At 37.1% G+C, this 26343-nt stretch overlaps 1 protein-coding gene across 5 annotated transcripts in view; it reads right to left on the reverse strand.

The window, feature by feature from the left end:
- TRPM7 (transient receptor potential cation channel subfamily M member 7) overlaps positions 1–26343 on the reverse strand; it is a 120169-nt gene continuing 93826 nt past the window's right edge. For 2 of the 5 annotated variants that reach the window (XM_045395449.3, XM_045395447.3), the window contains 12 exons: positions 23487–23583; positions 20396–20466; positions 17771–17805; positions 15575–15600; positions 12643–12693; positions 12498–12563; positions 11620–11903; positions 11406–11488; positions 11042–11247; positions 9591–9642; positions 9370–9476; positions 1–1504 (listed from right to left, as the gene is read on the reverse strand). In XM_045395449.3, coding sequence (XP_045251384.2) covers positions 1374–1504; positions 9370–9476; positions 9591–9642; positions 11042–11247; positions 11406–11488; positions 11620–11903; positions 12498–12563; positions 12643–12693; positions 15575–15600; positions 17771–17805; positions 20396–20466; positions 23487–23583 — 1209 coding nt within the window. In that variant the 3' untranslated portion in view covers positions 1–1373. Of the gene's footprint in view, positions 1505–5973; positions 6116–9369; positions 9477–9590; positions 9643–11041; positions 11248–11405; positions 11489–11619; positions 11904–12497; positions 12564–12642; positions 12694–15574; positions 15601–17770; positions 17806–20395; positions 20467–22472; positions 22735–23486; positions 23584–26343 lie in introns of those variants that run through there. The other 3 variants (XM_045395448.3, XM_065547925.2, XM_045395450.3) reach the window with 3 other exon arrangements.

Raw genomic sequence — 26343 nt, forward strand, 5'->3', positions numbered from 1 at the left:
TGTAAACAATAATAAATTTATTTCATTTCTTTTAAAGATTTAATGATATACAAAATGTATATAATATCTTTAGTAATACACTTTTTTTCTCCCCACCCCCAATCAATATTAAACACTATTTAAACAGCTTATCATCTCTTGCCTTGTCTGTATCTATGAGATACACTACTGAGTACAAATAAGCTTTATACTGCTCCCTTCCAAATAAAAATTAAAATTAGTACCAAGGAAACAAAAAGAAAAAAAAAGGAAAAAAAATTAAAGCATAAAACTTGGATGAAAAGCTTTTCTTGTTATTGTTGAATATTCAACAATATCTGGGGTTGTTAAATTACCTTTTATTGGCATAAGGTTGCACTGCAATCTGCCAGTATCACATAATGATAATCCAACTGAATTAATTTCTTAAGTACCACAAACAGCATTCATGTTCAAATGTTCCAACACAATTTTAAATATATGCAAGAGTTCATGTTTACATTCTGATTTGATATAACAATCAATAAAATCTTTGGAGAAGTTCTGTGTTGTCACTACTGATATAAATAGAGAAAAAGTACTTTAACTTTCCTCACAAGGTAACTTCCCTTGATGAGTGAGTTAGATTTCTCCTTTTATAATTTAGGTTATATATCTGTTTACCATGGCTTTCTTCTACTTAACAGTGACTTGATAAAACAATGTTTAAAAAACCCAATTAACACTTTCACACAATTTGGGTTCTATTTAACAAGAAACTGGCTCTATCTTTAAATATGGAGCCTAACCCTGATTCATAAATACCGTCCCTCTTGAAAATGGTCTTTAGTTCAGGCTTCTTATACCTCTGTGAACCTAGAATTAGAACAAGTCATTTCACTTCCCGTGCCCAGTAAGCATCTAGCTGGGAACCAGTGACATCATCACTGAACGCACTAAATACACTGAGGAAAATCTTGACTGCCATTTAACCAAAAGGCTGAGTGATTTCTTCATTTCCCTACTTGAATGGCAACAAACCAGCTGCCAATAAAATCTGCATGGACATCTACCTTTGGTTAATGGTATTGTACCACACAAGAGAGAGCATCACCCTCATCAGAACAAAGTCAAATGAGATACTCTGCTATATAAAGAGCCCTTTAAAAAGTTATAAATACTAATTATCAATTACCTTTAAAATTTCTCAGCTGCCAGCTCTATCCTATAGGGAATTTCTGACTGATTAGTTTAATCAGGTCAAAAGAATATTGACCTTTTAACAGTGCTGGAGTCAGCAAATTCAACTTGCATACACCTTTCTATATTACCAAACAATTTCCTCCTGAGGGAAAAGTGACACAGTAACATTTCTATGAGGTGCAGGCAAAACCAATGATTCAGTAATATTAATATTATAACATCAGACGAACAGAATTAGTTGATTCTGATTCTTTGGTGGAATTTCCAGGCTGAAGATTCAAATCTGAAGGCTCATCCTGAGGAAATATAATTTTATCAGGCGTATAATCATTCCTCTTCAGATCTACATTGAACACCCACAATAATTAAAAAAAAAAAAAAAAAAAGAGAGAGAGAAAAGAAAAAAGTTAGTATTTCTTAGAAACAGAGAATTAGGAACATTTTTTTTTCTTTTCTTTTTGAGATGGAGTTTTGCTCTTGTTGCCCAAGTTGGAGTACAATGGTGCGATCTCAGCTCACTGCAACCCCCACCTCCCAGGTTCAAGCGATTCTCCTACCTCAGCCTCCCGAATAGCTGGGATTACAGGCATGCACCACCATGCCCGGCTAATTTTTTGTATTTTTAGTAGAGACAGGGTTTTGCCATGTTGGTCAGGCTGGTCTCGAACTCCCGTCCTCAGGTGATCCACCTGCCTCGGCCTTCCAAAGTGCTGGGATTATAGGTGTGAGCCACCGTGCCCGGCTGAATTAGGAATATTTTCTTTTTTTTTCTTTTTTTTTTTTTTTTTTGAGACGGAGTCTCGCTGTGTCGCCCAGGCTGGAGTGCAGTGGCCGGATCTCAGCTCACTGCAAGCTCTGCCTCCCGGGTTTTTACGCCATTCTCCTGCCTCAGCCTTCCGAGTAGCCGGGACTACAGGCGCCCGCCACCTCGCCCGGCTAGTTTTTTGTATTTTTTAGTAGAGACGGGGTTTCACCGTGTTAGCCAGGATGGTTCGAACTCCTGACCTCGTGATCCGCCCGTCTCGGCCTCCCAAAGTGCTGGGATTACAGGCTTGAGCCACCGCGCCCGGCTGAATTAGGAATATTTTCTAATCAATTTTTCTCCAAACATGTCAGACTTGTTTTCCATCAGGCTGTTATAAATTCAGTAGTCACCAAATTTATACACATAAAAATGAAGTCATTCATTCATTCAACAAATAATTACATATTGACCATAAGTCAGAAACTCATGTAGGCGTGGGAATGTAGCAGTGAACAAATCAGATAAGGTCCCTGACTTCAGTGAGTTTATATTCTAGTGGGTGACAAAAAAATAAGCAAATAGAAAAATAACAGAATTATAAGCAGTAAAAAGTGCCTTGAAGGCAGGGTGCAGTGGCTCATGCCTATAATCCCAGCACTTTGAATGGCCGAGGTGGGAGAATCATTTGAGGTCAGGAGTTCAAGAGCAGCCTGGCCAACATGGTGAAGTCTCTCATCTCTACAAAAAATACACAAATTAGCCAGGTGTGGTGGTGTGTCCTGTTGTCCCACCTACTCAGAAGGCTGAGGTGAGAGGATTGTTTGAGCCCCAGGAGGCAGAGATTGCAATGACCCAAGATCATGCCACTGCACTTCAGCCTGGGCGGCAGAGTGAGATCCTGTCTCAAAACAAAAATAAAATAAGTGCTCTGAAGAAAATAGTGTAGTGATTTATAGTGAGGGACAGATGGAAGATGGTATAGGGTGATTCTTTCAAACAGGTCTGGGCAGGAAAGCCAGAGGAAGAGATTTGAGTAAATAACCTGAATACTGAGAAGTGAACTATCAAAGCTCTAGGAGGAGTGTTCTAGGCAGAGGGAGGGTTAACTGCAAAGACTGTCAGAAGGAAATGGACTTAGCGTGCTTTGAGAATGGTAAGAAGACAGGGTGGCTTCTGCAAGGTGAATGAGAGGAAAACTAGTAGAAATTGAGCTCAAGCAGCAGTTAATGGTCCAAGATGGTCAGCTACAGCTTGTGGGCCAAATCTGGCCTGCTGCCTGTTTTTGTAAGTAGTTTTACTGGAATGCAGTTACACTCATTTGTTTACAGTCTATGGTTATTTCCGCACCACGATGGTAGAATTGGGTAGCTGGGACAGACCACATGGCCCTACAAAGCCTAAAATATTTGCTACCTTGCCCTTTACAAAAGTTTCTGATCTTTATTTAAAAGATACAAGCTATGATGAGAAGTACAGATATAATACAAATCCACTGGAAGGTTTTAAGCAGTCTCAAGAGAGAAACATCATCAGATTTGTTTCAAGAACTATTCTGATGACTATGAAAAGTCTTGTGAGATAATGGGTGGCAGCAGTCCAGGAAACAAGGTGCTAGCCATGAAGACAGAGAAGAGCAGATGAATTCTAGGGAGATTTCAGAATTAGAACAGACAGAATTTGATGAATTGGCTATGAAGGGCAAGGGAAAAGAAGAATTGGATAGCTTTAGGTTTTGGGCTTGAGCAATTGGGTAACCATTAATGAGATGGGGAAACAGAGTTCTATGTAGGGTGGGAGATGTAAATCAAGAATTTTGGATTGGACACATTACTAAAGATGCTTTATAGCAAGTCTGCCCGATCCTTGGCCCACAGGCCACATGCAGCCCAACACAAATTCATAAACTTTCTTACAACATGATGGCATTTTTTGCAATTTTTTTTAAAAGCTCATCAGCTATAGTAGTGATAGTGTATTTTATGTGTGGCCCAAGACAATTCTTCTTTTTTCTTAGATAAGGTCTTGTTGTTGCCCAGGCAGAAGTACAGTGGCACGATCTCGGCTCACTGAAACCTCCACCTCCCAGGTTCAAGTGATTCTTGTGCCTCAGCCTCACCAAGTAGCTGGGATTACAGGCCTGTGACACCACACATGGCCAATTTTTATATTTTTAGCAGAGACTGGGTTTTGCCATCTTGGCAAAGCTGGTTTTGAACTCCTGGCCTCAAGTGATCTGCCCACTTCAGCCTCCCAAAGTGCTGAGGTTATAGACATGAGCCATGGTGCCTGCCCAACAATTTTTCTTCCAATTTGGCCCAGGGAAGCCAAACGGTTGGACCCCTCTGCTTCAGCCTGGGTGGCAGAGTGAGACCCTGTCTCAAAAAATAAAATAAAATAGTATCCAAGTAGAAATATAGGTAGCTGAACAGAAACGGGAGCTTGGGAAATAAGTCTCCAGATAAATTTGCTATGATCAGTATATAACCATATTTATAGGTATGGGATAGGAAGAAATCACTTAAGAAGTTAGAACATATATGAAAATAGTTGCAGAACTGGAAATAATGCAGTAACATCAACATTATAAACTAACCAAATCAAGCATAAACATATATAGTATGTTTCTTTTTATTGCCTCAAAAAAAAAAAAGATACATGTGCAGAACATGCAGGTTTGTTACATAGGTATATGTGTGCCATGGTGTAAACCCTTATATTTTTATCTCCATATAAAACATAACTGATACTCAGAATATAAACTAATTTTTTATTTTTTTAAAAATAAAAATATTTGACCTCACTGAGTCATAAACTGTTAATTTTAATCTAAGAAACAGCCTATATTAAATAATCCAAACACATATTTGCAAATACATGAATTATTTTTGATAAATTTTAAATTCAAGACTATGTCAGTATGGCTTTAGGGAATACAAGCTAATCTGCAATTACTGTACAAAGAACAGAGGAAACACAATTATAGCTCATCTTAATTATGTTGTTAACTAGCAAGTGTATCAATGATCAAGTCATCTCAACTTTAATTATATAATCCAGAAAATGAAGGAGCTGGGCCAGATTGCTTTTTTTTTTTTTGAGATGGAGTCTCACTCTTGTCTCGCAGTGGTGTGATCTCTGCTCACTGCAACCTCTGCCTCTAGGATTCCAGCAATTTGCCTGCCTCAGCCTCCCAAGTAGCTGGGATTACAGGCACCCACCACCACGCCCGGCTAATTTTTTTTATTTTTAGTAGAGATAGGATTTCACTATGTTGGCCACTGGTCTCGAATTCCTGACCTCAAGTGATCTGCCCTCCTCGGCCTCCCAAAGTGCTGGGATTACAGGGATGAGCCACCGTGCCGGCTTAAAAAATGGAAACTGTTTAGATTTAAAACAAAATCAAGAACCTAATTGTATGCTGTCTACAAGAAACCCACCTTAAACATAATTATATACAGATGTGTGTGTGTATGTTTTGAAAAAAAGATTGGCTAAGGTATATGATGAAAACCTTAATCAAAAGATAGTTGGAGTGGTTAGAAAAAGCATACCTCAAAATAAGGAAAATTACCATGATATTATTAATACACAATGATAAAATAATCAATTCACCAAGAAGACATTAACAATAGTAAATGTGTATGCATCTAAGAACAACGCCTCAAAACACATGAAGGAAAAACTGATAGAACTGAAAAGCAAGACAGACAAATCCAATTATACTTGGAGACCTTCTTTCTAGTTAATCAATAGAACTAATACACAGAAACCAGCAAGGATATAAGAAATCTGAACACTAGCAACAAACTTTCCTTAATTAATATTTACAGAATACTCCAACCAACAATAGCAGAATATATATTACTTTCCAAAGCACATGGAAGGATCAGAGACCATAAACTTTTTTTTTTTTTTTTTGAGACAGAGTCTTGCTCTGTCGCCCAGGCTGGAGTGCAGTGGTGCGATCTTGGCTCATTGCAACCTCTGTCTCCCAGGTCCCAGTGATTCTCCTGCCTTCGCCTACTGAGTAGCTGGGATTACAGGCACCCACCACCACATCCAGCTAATTTTTGTATTTTTTAGTAGAGATGGGGTTTCACTGTGTCGGCCAGGTTGGTCTCGACCTCCTGACTTCAGGTGATCCACCCACCTCGGCCTCCCAAAGTGCTGGGATTACAGGTGTGAGCCACCAAACCCAGCTCCATAAACCTGTAAGGTTAAAAAAAATTTAATTGAAATAGTACAAAATATGTTTCTTTTATAACAGAATTAAGTAAGATATCAATAAAAGACATTTGGAAAACTTAAAAGTAAGAACTAAACAAGACACTTCTAAACAATCCATACACTGAAGAGGAAATAACAACTGAAATTATAACTATTTTAAAGTAAATAAAAATGAAAATAAAATATACCCAAATTTGAGGGATGGAGCTAAAACAGTGCTTAGAGGGAAAATTATAGCACTAAATCTCTTGTTAGAAATAAAGATCTGAGGCCAGGTGTGGTGGCTCATGCCTGTAATCCCAGCACTTTGGGAGGCTGAGGCAGGCAGATCACGAGGTCAAGAGATCAAGACCATCCTGGCCAACATGGTGAAACCCTGACTCTACTAAAAATACAAAATTAGCTGGGTGTGGTGGCATGCACCTATAGTGCCAGCTACTCAAGAGGCTGAGGCAGGAGAATCGTTTGAACCTGGGAGGTGGAGGGTGCAGTGAGCAGAGATTACGCCACTGCACTCCAGCCTGGCGACACAGTGAGACTCCATCTCAAAAATAAATAAACAAATAAATAAAATAAAGATCTGAGAATCAATAATCTAAGTTTCTACTTTAATAAACTAGAAAAAGAACAAACTAAACCTAAGGCGAGTATAAACATGGAAATAATAAAAAGAATAAATCAAATAAATTTAAAACAGAAAAGCAATAGAGTAAAACAATAAAAACGAAAACTGATTCTTTGAAGGTATCAATAACACTGGTAAACCTCTAGCCAGGCTGATCAAGAAACAAACAGCACAGACACAAACTGCGATAGGGAAAAAGAGGATTTGCCACAGACCTAACGGGTATTAAAAAGATAGTAAGGTAACAGCATAAATAACTTTATGCCCCCAAATTTGACAGTTAAAAAGAAACAGACCAATTCCTTAAAAGACACAAACTACCAAAACTCACTCAAGAAGAATTTGATAATCAACAGTCCTATCCGTATTAAAGAAATTAAATGCTTAGTTTTAAGACCATGTGACAAAGAAAATTTCAGGCCAAGATGGTTTGACTGGACAATCCTATCAAACATTCATGGTAGGGACAATATCAATTCTATACAATCTATTCCCGAAAATAGAACTTTTAAAATAAGTATTATCCTAATACTAAGAGAAAACAAACATAGTGCCCCATAAAACAAACCTACCACAGACCAATATTCTTCATGAACACAGATGCAAAATCCTCAACATATTATTAAAAACTGAATCTAACAATAAATAAAAAAGATATTTATCACAACAAAATGTGGTTTGTCCTAGGAATGCAAGACTGGCTCAACATTAAAAAAATAAATTGATGTAATACACTATATTAACCTATTAAAGGAGAAAAACCACATGATCATACCAAAAGATGCAGGAAAAAACCATCTGACGAAATTCAATATCCATTCAAGACAAACATTCTCAAGAAACAAGGAGTAGAAAGAAATTTCTTTGGCCTTATAAAGTGCATCTACAAAATCCTTACGGTTAACATCATCTTAATGGTGAAAAGACAGAATGCTTTCCCTTAACATCAGAAACAAAGCAAATATGTTGACTCTCACTACACGCATTCTATACCGTGCTGGAAATCCTTGCCGGTGCAAAAAGTCAAGGAAAAAAAAAAAAAGATACTACAGGTTGAAAAGAAACTGTCTTTACTGTCTACACAAAAAAATCCCGAGAAGTCTATTACGAAAAGTTCCTAAAAAAGGGAGTTAAGCAAGTTTGCAGGGACATAAGCTCAAAAAAAAAAAAAAAAAAAAAAAAAGGTATTTCTTTATTTTATTTTTTTAAATAAAAAACAAATTTAAAAAAATAGTACCATTTACATACCTAATAATGCTTATTATATGGCTGGGACTAAATATCTCACAAAACCAACTCGTTAAGTCCTCAAAAAATCCTTGGTGATGGAGGTATTCTCTGGAGCCATGCATACTGGCTCTTAAGTCTAAGCTCCTAACTACTACATTACTGGTCATACAAAGTGGGACTTTCAAAAATACACAAGGGCTGGGCATGGTGGCTCATGCCTGTAATCCTACACTTTGTGAGGCCGAGGCAGGTGGATTGCTTAAGCCCAGGAATTTGAGACCAGCCTGGGTGACATGGCAAAATCCCATCTCTACCAAAAAAAAAAAAGAAAAATTAGCCAGGTGTTGTGGCACATGCCTGTAGTCCCAGCTACATGGGAGGCTGAGGTGGGAGGATAACTTGAGCCTGGAAGGTGGAAGTTGCAGTGAGCTGAGATCGCACCACTGAACTCGAGCCTGAGCAACAGAGTGAGACCCTGTCTCAAAAATAAACAGCTCAAGGGTGAGCCCCAGGCATGTGTAATTTTTTTAAAAATTTAATTTTTAAAAGAGACAGGGTCTCACTATGTTGCCCAGGCTGAAGAAGGTACTACAGCTTTGAACTCCTGAGCTCAAGCGATCCTCTGGTATCAGCCTCCTGAGTAGCTGGGACTACAGGCATGTGTCACTGCTCCTGGCAGGGTAATTTTTTTTAAAGTTCCACAGGGGACTATGATGCACATCAAAGAGAGACAACCACGGGTTTGTGCTTTAACTTATGATTAAATAATAACTTGTAATTCACCACATACAAAGATGATGTTAATATCATGAGACAATATATTTACAGTTCCTGTTTCTGCTTGATCAAACAGCCTTTTCTCAATTCTTCCGCAAGGCTAACTTGAAAGTTTTCTCCAAAAAGTTTACTTTTCTCCAAGTAAAGGCAAATATGTTAGTTTCCCAGGATCATTCCCTGACCTGGGTTTGAGTTAAGGGACCTGCTTACATGTTCTATAGCACTCTGTTCTGTTTTTTTGTCTCTCTCAGCATTTATCGGTCCTGTAACTCCCTGCTAGTCTTGTCAATATTCAACATTACGCTAAACTCCATGAGGGCAGGGACATACCTGTCTGGTTCGATATTCTACTTTCAACACCTAGCACAATTCCTGGCATTCTGCAGACACATAATACATTAAATGAATGAACTTTGTATAAAGAAAGAAAGAAAACACAGATTCATTTATAACCAACAATATGTATTTGCAAAGGAGCTGCTGAAGCTGGAACAATTAGAGATCATTACATTAAACCTTTGTACCTCTGGCCTTATGAGGTACTGTAGAAACCAAGTTTCGTTAACAATTTATATGCTATATAACTGATTAAGAAATTTTTTACCTGGAAGTTTAAGTTTTCTACAGCAAGAATTACAGTGATGTTTTGCTCTGAAGTTTTTAATTGCATCTTCTCCTAGATTTGCTGGGCCAAAAACCATATCACAGGATCTGCAGAATTGGTAATTAAAACAAAAACAACAACAACAAAAAAAGGGACAGTTTAAGCAGGTACAAATGTAAAATGTGAAATTATGCCTTAATGAAATAGTTAAAACTTATTACCTCTTTTCTTCTGCTTTTATCACAGATGGGTCAGTCAAATTTTCACCAACACCTTTGTATATGTATATAAAAAAGACAAATAATTTACATTATATAATTGACATAAACACTGACATCTACATAATAAAAATCATCTTAAGAGATGTTATAGTATCGCCAATCATTATGTTAAACTATTCAAAGGAGTGTAGTTCTTCTCTTTTGATATTTCATAACTTGATTTATGACCCTGGCATTCTACCAGGGAGAGGCATAGCTCCTTGTAATGTGAATAAGAGTTAAACATCAGAGTTGGTAGGTAGGCATATAAGTTCCTTATCCTACAGTGCCAAGTATGCAAATACCTCCTGGTAAAAGGTCTGGTCAATCTGCCCTTGTTTCATCTTAGTTAGCAAAAAACAATTTGGTACATAAAGGAATAATCCATAGGACTTTAAGTGTTTGGGATTGGCCAGGCGCAGTGGCTCCGCCTGTAATCACAGCACTGTGGGCGGCCGAAGTGGGTGGATCACCTGAGGTCAGGAGTTTGAGACCAGCCTGACCAACACGGTGAAACCTCATCTCTACTAAAAATACAAAAAAAAAGTTAGCCGGGCGTAGTGGGGAGCGCCTGTAGTTCCAGTTCCTTTGGGGAGGCTGAAATGGGAGAATTGCTTGAACCCAGGAGGTGGAGGTTGCAGTGAGCCGAAACTGTACTACTGCACTTCAGCCTGGGCAACGGAGTGAGATTCGTCTAAAAAAAAAAAGTGTTTGGGATTTAAGGGAAAAAAACACACACATTAATACATATCACATTTTCTTGCAAAACATTCATGTAACATAAAGAGTAAGATTGTGAAAATCTTTCTTCACCTCCAACCCTCCCCAGAAGTATTATGATTAAATCCTTCCAGTCTCTCATATATTCATGTGTGTATATATAAACACATACACACACACACACTAACACCTACTGATATTTTGAATAATCACAAATATTTAACCCATTAGAACAAAATCTAATAAAATGGTTTAATTTCACAAAAGGAAAAACCAGAATTAAAACATGATACTATTTTCCATCCAATAGAATGGCAAACATTAAGAATATTCAATACTGGAAAGACTGTAGAGAAGCGGGAACTTCCATAGAATGCTGAGTATTATTTCTGATAAGCTTTTGGGAAAATAATCCGGCAGTTGTTATTAAAATTAAAATTGGGCTGGGCGCGGTGGCTCACACCTGTAATCCCAGCACTTTGGGATGCCGAGGTGGGTGGATCACGAGGTCAGGAGATCGAGACCGTCTTGGCGAACATGGTGAAACCCCGTCTCTACTAAAAAATACAAAAAACTAGCTGGGCGTGGTGGCGGGCGCCTGTCGTCCCAGCTACACGGGAGGCTGAGGCAGGAGAATGGCATAAACCCGGGAGGTGGAGAATTTCACCTTAGCAATATTTTAATAAATTTACCTTGTAAATCAAGTACCAGTAACTCTCCTCTTGTATATTCATAAGTCCAGTGGCTAAAGGCTAACATGATCTCTTCCAGAGTATTAGTTGGAATAATCTCATCTCCATTATTATTGTTGTATTTTCTAAACTCTCCAGTCATACATTCTTCCACAGCAAACCATTGTCCTGCTGAATGGCAATACAGCAGGAAAACTTCAAGGAACCTTATAAAAAATAGTTACAAATATTACTAGCAGTTTTGTTAATAAAATTCTAAATGATCTACAAAATGGATAATTAAATATTCAATATCAAAAATGAAGGTCAAAAGGGACTGCTATCCATATAATAAAAGATCCCAGAAAAAAAATTAAAGATTTACCTTGGAGAATATGGTATGGATTTGGGTTTCATTTGATTAAAGGCAAATGTAAGCTTTTGTGCTGCTCTCTGTTGTTGAATTTCCTGTAAAAGTGGGGTGGGGAGAACCCTTGTTTAATATTTAAACTAAGATTATATTTGGCTTATTGATATTTCAGAAGTTAAAATATAAAGCTTAAATTATGTTCCACTATTAAACATTCACTGACACTTACTCTCAGACAGAGATGCAGAACTGTATCTTCTTTATAAATACTTGACCATGTATTAACCACCTCTGGAAGAAAAGATTTGATAATATAAAGATGCCCTGATTTGAGGATATCATGTTCTGACCAGGTACACTGTACTTTGACAGCTCTTCGTAAACCTCCTCCCATCTCCTCTTTGCTTAAAAACTCTATTTTGGCACAGAGGCCTAGTTGTGACCAAGAAGACATGCTGTTATTTAATATGTTGGGTGAACTCTCTTCCAAACGATACACTGTGACAGGCTCCCCTGCAACATGAATGGAAACAGTTTAAGATTAAATTGTGACTTTTTAAAAACGACAAAGTAAAATAAAAATTAGCAGGCATTTTTGATTAAATAAGGAACAGAAGATAAAATGGACCAAGATGTAGTTTTATGAAAAGAAATTTAATAGCAATAGGTAAGAAATCAAGGATATTTTCATAATATCTTTGAATTCATGTGTAATGTAAGCACTTTTGAAATTCTGAGCATTTTAGAGAAAACCTTTAAAAAAGCAACTGAAATTCTACACACTTCTGAATTAAACTTAGAAGTTAGAGCTATCTGTTTCATGGACACTGTGATGTCAATTTATATACATTACTAGATACTGGGTCAAGAACTTTTTAGAATTAGAATATATTGTTGCTTCTGAATATGCCAGTAACGGAGAAATTCAACACTTCTGATGCTTCCCTTCTTCTATTCAAACATACCTCACCCTTGTAGTAGTCAGATTAAGATTTTATTTGAAATTGATACTTATTAATGTAATCCCACCCACAGTCTATATTATAGCTAAAAATCATTAAAGGGTTAATTTTCACTTTTATTTATTTCTTTAATTTTTGGATTTACCTCTTGGAGGCACAGGTGTAAATGGAATGCTCTGTGATAACCTCATCAAGTTATTTCTTTCCACAGCTGCATAAAAATGAGAGAGAAATAATGAAATCCGTAAAGGTTCAAAATACTATTAAATTTTGTTTTTAATATTACTGACCTGAATAATAGTAATTTGTATCCATAGCCGGCTTAAATGGAGAAGTGAGACCTAGAATGGCAAAAACAAATGAGACCATTTAAAAAGTACTAGTGCAGCAAAAATTTTAACCTGGATATTCTCATAAAATAATTTTCAATTTCCATCGTGTAACTGTTCCTCACAAAAACAGAAAAAATTAGGGATAAAATATGTCCCCTGTGCTATATTACCCTGTTTCGTTATGCCAGATTAGTGAGAGCTGTGCATTTAGACACCCACAAGTGAAGACCACATTATGCTGTACACTATCCTAACTCCTGCCATAAACTTACTCTTCCCATACCTCCCACTCAAAAAGAAAAATCTCTCTTTGATTCTGATGTTTGGGGGTTGAGGACTGTAGCCATGTAACTATTTTAGCAGGTCTACCATGAGAAGATGAATTTCTGGAATGTGAAACATACCCATCAAAAGCCCTTTCCCCATCTTTTTTTTTGTGTGTGTGTGGAATTGACCTTTAAATGTAGCAAGAAGACACAGACAAGTCGAATCTGCTTTGTGCTAAGTTTCTAGAACACAAATAAAAAGAAACCTACTGTCTTGCAGGAAAAGGAAGTTAGCCAACAGTTTTAATACTGTATAATAAACAAAAATATACTGTAAAATGTGCATATACACATACATGTGTACACATATTGTAAGACTATATAGGAGTACCTAATGCCTTTTGGTTGAGAAGACGTCAAAGGCTATCTCAGAGTAAGAGAAGGGGGAAAATAGAGTATTTTGCAAGGTACTGGTGTGTAGAGGGCTTCATTTACAAAGGCATGGAAGGGTTAAAGTACATGCTACACTTGGGAAACTACACACAGTTTTGTATGAATAGGACTAATTATATACACATCAGAATGACCTATAGAGCTTTTTGGATACACACTCACCCAGATGTCACTCCAAAATATTCTAATTCTGTAGGTATGTGTCATCACATAAATGATTCTCTACAAATGATCTGAATATGCAGCTAAGACTACAAATTAATGGGCAAGAATATAGGGATAACTGCAGGAGGTGAAGCTACAGAAGCAAGGAATGTCAAATTGTTAAGAGGAGGCCAGGCACAGAGGCTCACAGCTGTAATCATCAACACTTTGGGAGGCTGAGATGAAAAGATTGCTCTGGGGCCAGGAGTTCAAGACCAGCCTGGATAACATGGCGAGGCTCCATATCAACAAAAAAAATTTTTTTAATTAGCCGGGCGAGGTGGCGCCCACCTGTGGTCCTAGCTACTCAGGAGGCAGAGGTGGGAGGATTGCTTGAGCCTAGGAGGTTGAGGCTGCAGTGAGCAAAGACCGTGCCACTGCACTCCAACCTGGTGACAGAGAGATCCTGCCTTGGTGGGGCGGGGAGGGGCGTGGAATTAAGAGCCTAATATTGGGCAGGTGGCGGGGTGGGGGGGAATTAAGAGCCTAATATGTTAGGGAAGAACAATGGATTTTATTAAACAACAATGGGGAAAAATGTAAAGTGGAGGAGTGACCAGATCAGATCTTTTAGAAAAATCAGGCCAGCTGCAGTGGCTCTCGCCTGTAATCTCAGCACTTTGGGAGGCCGAGGTGGGCAGATTACGAGGTCAGGAGTTAAGAGACCAGCCTGGCCAACATGGTGAAATCCCCTCTCTACAAAAAAACAACGCCAGGCGTTGTGGTGCACGCCTGTAATCCCAGCTACTCGGGAGGCTGAGGCAGGAGAATTGCCTGAACCTGGGAGGCGGAGATTGCAGTGAGCCAAGATCACACCACTGTACTCTCTACTCCAGCCTGGGCAACAGAGCAAGACTTCATCTCAGCCGGGGGTGGGGAAGAAAAATCATTTTGGTGGCAGAATAGAACATAGACAAAAAGTAAAACTACAGGCAGGGACCCCAAACTGGTATAATCACTTTGAAAACCTATTTGGTAGTAATTACCAAATGTGAACACATGCTAACTCTGATTCAGCAATTCCACTCCTAGGCATATGCCAATAATAAATATATATATGTTTATCAAACAACAAGAACAAGAAAGCTTATAGCAGCAAATCATAATAACCATACAGTGGAAGCTACTGAAATGACCACCAAATAGCAGAATGGATAAGTAAATTCAATATATTCACATAAGGAAATTTTATATAGGAGTGAGAATGCACAAATTACCACTATCCACAACAATATTGATGAATTTTATAACAATATGTTAACAGGAAGAAGCAAGACACAAAACAGTATATACTGTATAATTTCATTTATATAGCCAATATGCACAAACATGCAAACACACACACACACACACACACACACACACCCCAAAATAGGTGAAACTATTGCTTTAGGGGGAGGGACTGTAAGAAGTAGAAACAAAGGAATAGGGATATAGGCAAAATTGTTTTTAGGTGCTGATTACATGGCTATACTTACTTTGTAAGAATTTACTGAATTCTGTACTATTCTGTATGAACTATACACTTCGATAAAAGGTTGAAAAAGTAGTGGTCTAAGCTGAAAGGAGCAGTGGGATGTATAGTGGAGGATGGATTTTAGAGACATGTAGGAAGTAAATGCAATAGGACTTTGTGAGTACAAAGTCAAGGTGGTCAAGAATAACTCAGCTGACTAAAAGTTTCATTTGTTACAACAGATGGAATATTAGAAAAGGAGCAGGCTGTATAGCAGAGACCAAGTGGCGGGAGGAAGTGTGACAGTAAACAGATATCACTCACAGGGTGGTTCATGTGTTTGTGAAACATCTACAGTAAGGAAAAACTATATGAGGGAAGAACTCTTCACTACCTTGGCTTTTTCTAGCTTGAAGTCTAAAATGTATTACCTAGAATAATGTGGTGTTTGCTATAACGGATCATGTAAGATTGTCATTTTTTTCACATTAAATCTACCACAAAGACTCACCATTTAATGTTCCTTCTTCAGATGGCCTAAAGAAACACCAAAAAATATAGTATAAGCTGTGCTATGATATAAATTTTGGCTATCATTTAATTTTTTGATTTTATACAATTATTGTATAAAAATATTAAAGAAATTCTGATGATTCCCTCCGAATATCTGCCATTTCCCTTAAGCCAATCCCAATCCATATATAGATATATATCCATATATATATACATATTTATCTCCTTATTAATAACCTGTATCTCCAATTTATGCCTAAATATTATTAGTAGTTTGGTGCCAAATTGAAGGCTCTATACTAATAAACTATTTCATAACTTCTGTATTTGTGGAGATTCATTCCAGTACTTTAACAATACATTGAGGTGACTTTGCAGGATGCTAGAAATATTTCAATAGAACTGATGAACAAAGAACTGACAGAAAAGTAAGTAGATGTCATTTTGCCTCTTAGTTTCTAATGTTGCAAAATATTTCTCCCAATGTTCACTGTATTTATTTATAACAACATATACTGGCACCAAATGGAGGTTCTTTTACTTCCAAGGATTCCAGTGTCAATTAGACACACAGGTATAGTAGAAAAGAGAATAGAATGAGAATAAAGGAAAACGGGTTAGAGAGTTAGCACTTTCATTATACAGCTATGTATCCTTGCTCAGGAATGAAAGGACCAGATCCAGAAAGGACCTTTGGAGTAAATAACCTTGTCACTTTCCAGCTCCTACATTCTATGTGACCCTGTTGTTTCCTGTTTGATTTTCACCTTAATAGAAACATTTTCTTACAAAAAGTATTTTGAACCTAACATCATTCCTTTGCCTGCTGCTAATCAATCACTCTTTTCTCAGCACTCAAAGGGTTGCCAATCAACTCCACCTTTATGGGTAATTATCAGGGTCAGCATTCTGCAAGACAATGTTCTGCTGTTAGAAACCAGAATTAACACCAACTTGAAGTACCTATTCTGTACTTACATCCTATGGCTTTGGTTATAAAAGAAAATATTCCTTGAAGAGGTCTGACTATAGGTGGGTCTTCCAAATGCCATTTCAGGGTCAGGAAACTCAATTTGAGCAGCTGCTTATCTGTGGCCCAGGTTTATTTTCTTCTCTATAGATTCAGACTTCTTTTCTTTTTTAAGACTAGGTCTCACTGTTGCCCACGCTGGAGTGAAGTGGTACAATCACGGCTCACTACTCCTGCGCTCAAACAATCCTTCTGTCTCAAGCCTCCTCAGTAGCTGGGACCACAAGTGCACACCATTATGCCCACTTAATTTAGAGACGGGGTCTCACTATGTTTCTCAGGCTGGTCCCCAACACCTGAACTCAAGCGATCCACCCACCTTGGCCTCCCAAAGTGCTAGGATCACAGGTGTGAAGCACCATGCCTGACCCAGATTTATTTCTGATTCACAGAAGGGGGAAAAACACTGCAGAATAAAAATTTCCCCCAAATTAGCCTCTCTGCTCAAGTAATCCATATGAGAGAATAACTCTACCATGCTTCCAGTATCAGGTGTGTGTCAAAACAAGACTTGTTTTTTTTTCCCCCATATTCTTCGGAATTCTACAATACTAATTCCTAGGATGGAAACACAGAGATTATCTTAGATTCGTCTTTACCCTTATGTCTAATCTGTACCAAAACGTTTTACCTTCTGGGGACAATAACCTGTCAGATTGCCTATAGTTTCCACTTTCGGTTTTGGATTACCACATCAGCTTTCTAGTGGATCTTCCTGTATGCAGGCTTTCTAATATATACTGTGTATTACTGCTCTAATCATCAAAGTGCTTTCCAAAAGCAGATGCAAGGTTTGATTAGAATGATGGATGGAGAAATCAAGCAAGTACAAAACTAAAGTCTCAAACTAGGTCTCTCAACAAATTTATTCAGGAATAAGTTAGAAACAGGACTAAATAATAAAATCAGAATTGCATCACTATGAGGAAGACCTTAGTAGAGTTGTAATTATAGTACAACTATACGAAAATAAATTTTAACTTATGTGTTAACCCATAATAAACTTGTTCCCCTAACCTCATCTATGTGAAGAGAGGAGATGCTAGAATAAATCATCAACACTCATAAAGAAATGTTAAAGAGATGATGCAAAGAGCAGGAAAAAAGACAACATTCAATAACTATGATACTTTTCAAGCTAATGGTGAGAAAAAGCTTACTTACATTTCTCTGTTTGATGGTCTATCTTGCAACCAATCCTTCGGTAAAAAAAAAACACACACACACACACACAAAAACTTTAAAGACCAAAATCTCTAGATGAAGCACAACTGTTTAACTTTTTTCTTATATTTTAAGAATGAAAGGCTAAAAAATTAACATAAAGTTCTTGTTTCATAAAACAATAAATTTATTTATTATAACTGTAACTACCATAAGGCTATTCAACAAAGTGGAATAAAAAATTTTGTTATTTCCCACAACATAGTCTTTCTATTCTTTATGAATTTTTATATTGTTTGAAGACAATTCTATTCTCTTAAAATATACATTTGTGGCCAGGCGTGGTGGCTCACACCTATAATCCCAGCTCTTTGGGAGGCCAAGGTGGGTGGATCACCTGAGGTCAGGAGTTCAAGACCAGCCTGGCCAACCTGGTGAAACCCCGCTTCTACTAAAAATACAAAAATCAGCTGGGCATGGTGGCGGGTTCCTATAATCCCAGCTACTTGGGAGGCTGAGGCAGGAGAATCACTTGAACATGGGAGACAGAGGTTGCAGTGAGCCAAGATCGTGCCACTGCACTCCAGCCTGGGTGACAGAGTGAGACTCCATCTCAAAAAAAAAAAAAAAATATATATATATATATATATACACACACACACACACACACACACAATTTGTTTCTGTGATTCTAAAAATAATATGTGACCCTTGCCAAATAAACATCAAAATATAAACAGAAACATTAAAAGCATGTAAGCTGTGAATGCTCATGACATTTAGGTGTATTTCACTGCTGCCTTTGTTGTGTGTATGTGCATATGGTTTTTATTCTGCAGTTTTATAATGTTCCTAGGTGTGGGTTTATTTTTACTTCCCCACTTTGAGACTCATTCTGCCTGAATTTGAATCTTCACATATTTCATCATTTTGTAAATTCTAAACCATTTCTAATCTCTTCAAATTTTGTCTACTCTCTCAAGGCCAGTTAGATATGTCTTCCATATCTCTTTACCTTGAACATATTTTCCACCTTATTATGTAGTTTATCTTTTTTTTTACTTTAATCATCTTGTGGACACTTTATTATTATTACTTTAATCCATTTAATTACAGTTCTGTGTTGCATTCTGAACCAGTTTAGTAATTGCCCCTTCAGATGTGCCTAATCTGTTAATTATAACTCCCACTGAGTGGGGTTTTTTTTTTTTTTTTTTTAGATGGAGTTTCACTCTGAAACCCAGGCTGGAGTGCAGTGGTGCAATCTTGCTCACTGCAACCTTCACCTCCCTGGTTCAGGAGATTCTCCTGCCTCAGCCTCCCAAGTAGCTGGATTACAGGCATGTGCCACCACACCCAGATAATTTTTGATTTTTAGTAGACAGTATTTTGTCATGTTGGCCAGGCTGGTCTTGAACTCCTGATCTCAAGTGATCCACCCACTTCAGCCTCCCAAAGTGCTGGGATTACTGAGCCACCGCACTCAGCCCCCACTGAGTTTTTTTTTAATTTCTAGTTTTTTCAAATTTGCCAGTTTTTAATAGTATCTCCTTCTTTTCTCATGTTTTATATTTAAAACTTTTTTTATGTCTATAATCACTTTAAACATACTTATTTTGTCATCTGTAACCAATAATTCCACTATCTTATCAGAAATCAAATACCGTTTATGTAAGTTGACTCCCACGAGTTCTAAATTGCCATTGTGAGGTCATCCTTGGCAAAGCTTTAATTTGTTGCAACGTTGTGCAGCTCAGGGTCAGGAAGAGTCCCTCCAGAAAGGAGGATTTGTTACTGTGAATCTCTTTAACTAACCTCTTTCCCCACTGAAATAACTTTTTTCAATAACATGATTTTAACAACATAATCTCTCTATGCCAGAACAGATATATTTTGAATGTAAGTCAATATTTTCTTGAGCAAAATTATGAGCACTGACTTATATATACTTGATTTTAAAGGAGTAATTTTTGTCTTTTCCTGAGCTTTTTGTCTTGTCAGTGTATGCTTTTTTTTTTTTTTTTTTTGAGACGGAGTCTCGCTCTGTCGCCCGGGCTGGAGTGCAGTGGCCGGATCTCAGCTCACTGCAAGCTCCGCCTCCCGGGTTCACGCCATTCTCCTGCCTCAGCCTCCAGAGTAGCTGGGACTACAGGCGCCCGCCACCTCGCCCGGCTAGTTTTTTTTGTATTTTTTAGTAGAGACGGGGTTTCACCGTGTTAGCCAGGATGGTCTCGATCTCCTGACCTCGTGATCCGCCCGTCTCGGCCTCCCAAAGTGCTGGGATTACAGGCTTGAGCCACCGCGCCCGGCCGTCAGTGTATGCTTTTAAAGGGAATTTGCAAAATCAATTATTATCACAATTAGCTGGAAATGAGTTCATATAATTAGCTTCAATTCAAACAAAGAGATTTCTGCCTTTATTCTGCATACATTTTTCTTTAAAATTCCTGATTATTCACTGTAAGAAGAAACTTTTCTGTAACTGCTACTTTGCTAAAGTCAGTTTTCTAAGAAAAATTTTTCTGAATTTTTGATATAGTCCCAAATATCACCACTTTGTAGATCTTACCTAAAAAAGTTTAATGTATTTAATAATATGTATCTGTTTAGTTGAAATCTACAAACCGGTATTAAAGCTGCTTTGGAATCTACTTCATGAGTGTCTTCGGTAGATGGTCTTCTACTGATTTTTTCTGCTGAAAGAAAATTTAAAAACATAAAAAAGCTATACAACTGAAGTTTTATGAATACCAACTAACCAAACACAAAGTATTCCAGGCAGAGTATAACCTTCACAAGATAACTCAAACTTTCCTCAACACGCTGAACACAACAGGTACATGAGGCCCATAAATTACTTAATTTATTTTGAGTAAACTATTGTGAAAAGGCAACAACAAATGAGAGTATGAAGTAAAAACATATTTACCTCCCTTCTGTTCCCAAGTAACCCTGACTGGGGGCAGTAAAGATAATTCATTTCTTGTATATGCTTCCTAGGATGTTTGTATGTGTGTACACATACCCCTGCCAATATTTAACATAAATGGCAGGGAAATTATATATGTCTTGAGGTTTTTGTTTTTTTGAACTTTAAGCTTAGAGATTTTTTTTTTTTTTTTTTGGAGACAGTTTCGTTCTTGTTGCCCAGGCTGGAGAGCAGTGGCGCAACCTCTGCCTCCCGGGTTCAAGCAATTCTCCTGCCTCAGCCTCCAGAATAGCTGGGATTACAGGCATGTGCCACTATGCCCAGCTAATTTTGTTTTCAGTAGAGACTGGGTATCTCCATGTTGGTCAGGCTGGTCTCAAACTCCTGACCTCAGGTGATCCACCCACCTCAGCCTCCCAAAGTGCTGGGATTACAGGAGTGAGCCACTGCGCCTAGCCAGCTTAGAGATTTTCTACAGAAGAACAGAGATTTCCAATTATCTTTTGATGCTCTCTTTATTTCATATTGGATATACAGTAATGTATTCAAACAAACTCCTACTGATGGACATTTGATCTGTTTCCAATCTCTTCCTGTGATAAACAATGCTGCAATGAATAATCCTTTTCCCCAATTTATGATAATACCTTTGTTGTCATATCTTGTTTATCTGAAATGAACTTTAGAATTAAGCCTACTTCCAAAAAAAGTGAGGACATTAAGTTACAAATCAACTTAAAGAAAGCTTACAATTTTACAGTACAATAAAGGAAAACCTCAGAATGAAGAAAGGAAAATCTCAGAACAAAATGTGTATTCCAGGTGCAGAGAACAAAAAGACCAGACTGAGATATATTAGAAGACTCTGGGCAAAATGTTTTCAATATGATGAAACTGACAGAATACATTATATTCTGAATATCATGAAGAAATTTGGTTAAATATCAGAGAACCTAGAGTGTTGACCTAACCAAAACTGTAGCTATACTTGGTGGAAAAGGGTGAACAGGTGTGCATGTGTGTGTGTTCGTTTGTTCATTCGTTCTGGGAATACAGAGTGAGAAAAGAGTTCAATTCTTCTCTTCTTTAGTGGAAGGTCAACAGACATGGCCTAAAACTGAAATATGAGGATGCTGCAATACAGGTAGGTTGAGTATCATTTACCAGAAATGCTTGAGATCAGAAGTGTTTCAGATTTCTGTTTTTTCTTAAAAAAAATTTTGGAAGATTTGCACTATACTCACCCAGGAAAGCATCTAAAAATCTGAAATCTGAAATGCTCCAATGACCATTTCCTTTCAGTCAGTACTCAAAAATTTTGGATTTTGGGGCATTTCAGATTTTTGGATGCTCAACCCATATAAGCATACGAGCTCAAAAATAACATTTATGTTATCTTAAATACTGAGAATTCTTTTTCTTCCCTCCTAATCCTTCCACCATTTCTTTTTCTTTTCTTTTTTTTTTTTTTTTTGAGATGGAGTCTCGCTCCCATTGCACAGGCTGGAGTGCAGTGGTGCGATCTTGGCTCACTGCAACCTCCATCTTCTGGGTTCAAGCTATTCTCCTTCCTCAGCCTTCCGAGTAGCTGGGATTACAGGTGTGCAACACCACACCTGGCTAATTTTTGTATTTTTAGCAGAGATGGAGTTTCGCCATGTTAACCAAGCTGGCCTTGAACTCCTGACCTCAGGTAATCCACCCGCATCGGCCTCCCAAAGTGCTAGGATTACAGGCGTGAGCCACCCGGCCCCCTTTACCATTTTACTTGCTTTATTGCTCTGGCATCAGAAACAGTAACAGTCAGAATCCTTGTCTTGCTCCCCATCTTGGGCTTTCAATAGTTCACTATGAAATTTGATGCTTCGTGATAACTTTTTGTTGATATCCTTTTTGAGATTACGAATGAATACTGAATGTTAATCAGATACCTTCTCTGCAGCTGTTAAGATGATCTCATGATTTTTCTCCTTTAATCTGCTATTATCATGCATCACCATAATTATATTTTTGAATGTAAAGACAACTTTCATTCCTGGAATAAACCCAATTTGGTCATAATATGCATTGCTGAATTCAGTATGCCAAAGAAAAATGAAAGAAGTGATGGTGAGCTGGACAATGTAGTACTATTTTTCTTAAGGAACCTTTATAATTATTCAACTTTTCAAGGATGTGCATATATAACTTTGACTTATAAAAAAATTATGATATGGAAACATCACCACAATATAGTAAATGAAAAATTAATGGTACAAGGCAACATGTATTGTCTGTGACCTTTTGTGTAAAAAATGAGAGGTATAAGATTGTACTGTCATACATGATTGTATAAGCAAGAAACTCTAAAGGGTAGACAAATAGTGGTTACATGTGGGAACAGAGTGAGAGGGAAAATTTTCAGAGTGTTTGTATTTTAATTTTGAACCAAAAATGTATTATTTTTAAAAGTTAAACTAGAAAAATATGTTGAATAAATGATGATACAGATTAAAAGAGATGATACAGATGAACAGATACATCTGTAAAAGCTAAAAGTAGATTTATAAAAAGTTTTTCTATTCCATCTTTACAGAATAAACAATTTTTTAAAAAATATTCTAATAACATTCTAATGAATGCTAGGATTACGACTTATTCAAGGTTACAGTAACTATGGAAGACCAGAATTTTCATCTTCTGACTCCTGTACCATTCACTGCTCACGTGTTTGACAAACATAAAATACATTTATAAAGTGTAAATGAGTATGTTTTCTAACACTATTCATGTAGTCAAAATACTCACCTTGTTTTGAATGAAGAGGAATGGAAGTTCTGTGACAGTCAGTAAATCCAGCAAGAGAACTCACTCGTTTCAAAGTCTTTTCAGAAGTATTGTTATTCTGCAAATATTGTACATATATACAATTTGAAAACAACTGAACTAAATTTCAACCCATTATTCTAAGTAGTATAAGAGTCCCTTGATCTATTTAGCTCAATATGCTTTATTCTACCTGGACACTGATGGGTATATTATAGATTATGGTTATTTTCTTCAATGCCAATTTCAAAAACTGCACCAAAACACCTTATTTGCCTACTGTTCATAAATCCATCCAAATGAATTTTTTATAATAATAAAAACTCAGGTTGAGTGTGGTAGCTCACACCTGTAATCCCAGCACTTTGGGAGGTTGAGGCGGGAGGATCATGAGGTCAAGAGATCGAGACCATCTTGGCCAATATGGTGAAACCCCATCTCTACTAAAAATACAAAAATCAGCTGGGTGTGGTGGCACACGCCTGTAGTCCCAGCTACTTGGGAGGCTGAGGAAGGAGAATCGCTCGAACCCAGGAGGCCAAGGTTGCAGTGAGCCAAGATTAAGCCACTGCACTCCAGCCTGGTGGCAGAATGAGACTCAGTCTCAAGAAAAAAACAAAAAACAAAACAAAAACAAAAAGCCTCATTAAAAAGTTGGAAAAATATACAAAACTGTGGAGAAAAAATGAAACCATTATGAATTCAAAGAAGCTATTATCTTACATGTATCTTGACACACTGATAACATTAATGGTGGGGGAACTATTTCCTTTTGGGGATCATGGTAACTTTCTTATTGATTTGTATGAGCTATTTATACAACAAGGTTATCTATATGCTTACTATCTGTCAAATTTCAATTTGTTTTTCAAATTTCTTTTGACTATGTTTTTTAGGTACTTAAATCCCTACATTTTCCCTTAATATTTTTCCATTATTTATGTGTTTGGAAAGCCCTGACGGCTTTACTGGCTCAATAAATACTGCTTTTTTTTTTTTTTTTTTTTTTTTTTTGAGATGGAGTCTTGCTCTGTCTCAAAAGAAAAAAGTTGTTTAAATCAAAACACAGCTACTGCTTTTCTGCTAACTCACAGAAACTTGCAATGTCTTGCTTTATTAAGGAGTACCTACCACTAAAACATTTTCAGCACATTCCTCTTTAAGTTCATTATTAAAAAGGTGAAATCTGTGGGAAAACTCTGATGCTTTACCTTTTCCCATTAAGAAATGTCCATTTATCCTAAGTTTTATGTCTTATCTATACCAAGTGCTTCACAATAGCAAAACAATACCACTAGAGGTATGGCAATAATTTGTGTAAAGAAAATGTGATGAACTTAGGTTTAAATAGTTCTACATTATAAACAGCTTTACTAAAACTTACGAAAGTCCATAAAACATTTCATTTACCTATAAAATCTACTTCAATCCTATATGGATTACAGATATTCCATAAATCATATTGCAATAATTATAAAACCAATTTGGTAGACAGCAGTCTGTTCTTCCTACTTCCTAGTCTCATTCCTGTTTTTCTTCTTTCTCTTTTTATCATTTGTCAGCTAAGGCTACCTAAGAGAACTTGATCCATTTATTTAGCGCTCTCTGTCTAAATATGCCATAATTAAAATGGCTAGAAAACACTACGAATTACAGTCTTATGAGAGGTCCACTGAACCTACACCTATTTTCTCCACCTTGCTGACTTTCTGACTTCTGCATATACTAAAGAGAGTTTACCTCATATTTAGGCATCTCTGTATACTCCATAATAACATTTCTTACATCATTCTGCTGTTCCTATTTGAGGTAAGAAAACTGTGCAACTATTCTCAAACTTAAAGGCAAATACAGAAAGGAAAAAACCTAGGTAATCATTACACCTCAATTTGCTTATAATAACAAATTAAATTCCAAGTTATCAATATCTGGTTGATATTGATTTAGTACAATACTTTAATCAAAATATATGATAATAAAAATACAAAATGTTACAATACAAAAATGCATTTGAGTCTACTTTTTATATGTAGGGGAGTAAGTAATATGGCCTGATAGCAATTACATAATTAACTTGGATCACATAAAAAGTAAATCATTCATAGAAACTCCTATGTCATTATCATTGACTTGGTTCTAGCTTTAGGAAAGGTCCTGTTTTCACTGTGTATGTCACTTAACATTTCTATAGTGTAAGTTCTTTAAGGGCTAGAGAAGCTTAACACCTTTCTAGGTGTTTTTAATTATCTTGGTGTAGCCACGTTACTACTCTTAAGGCTTTAAATAGCCACAATATATGATAGCAACATTTAAGAAATAAAACTAACTTGCAGGCAAGAAATACACTGTTTTTGCCAGCTGTCCTATATATTTTGAAACTTATTTAACAAACATTTATTGAATTATCTTGCATTTGTACATAATATACAGCTTCTTCCTGCTAGACAATAGGTTTCTAAGAGTCAGGGTCATGTTCTAATAAAACTTTTGGATCTGGGAAGAGTGAGCTCATTAAGTATTTAATCAGTGGAAAACATATGGGGAGAAGAAACTTTAGAAAAAGAAATGTAGGCCGGGCACAGTGGCTCACACTTGTAATCCCAGCACTTTGGGAGGCCAAGGTGGATGGATCGCTTGAGGTCAGGAATTTGAGACTAGCCTGGACAACATGGTAAATCCTCATCTCTACTAAAAATACAGAAATTAGCCAGGCATGGTGGCGTGCACCTGTAATCCCAGCTACTCAAGAGGCTGAGGCAGGAGAATCACTTGAACCCGGGAGGTAGAGGTTGCAGTGAGCTGAGATCGTGCCACTGCACTCCAGCCTGGGTAACAGCAA

Source organism: Macaca fascicularis, chromosome 7, assembly GCF_037993035.2.
Source record: "Macaca fascicularis isolate 582-1 chromosome 7, T2T-MFA8v1.1".
In the NCBI taxonomy this organism is placed as follows: domain Eukaryota; kingdom Metazoa; phylum Chordata; class Mammalia; order Primates; family Cercopithecidae; genus Macaca; species Macaca fascicularis.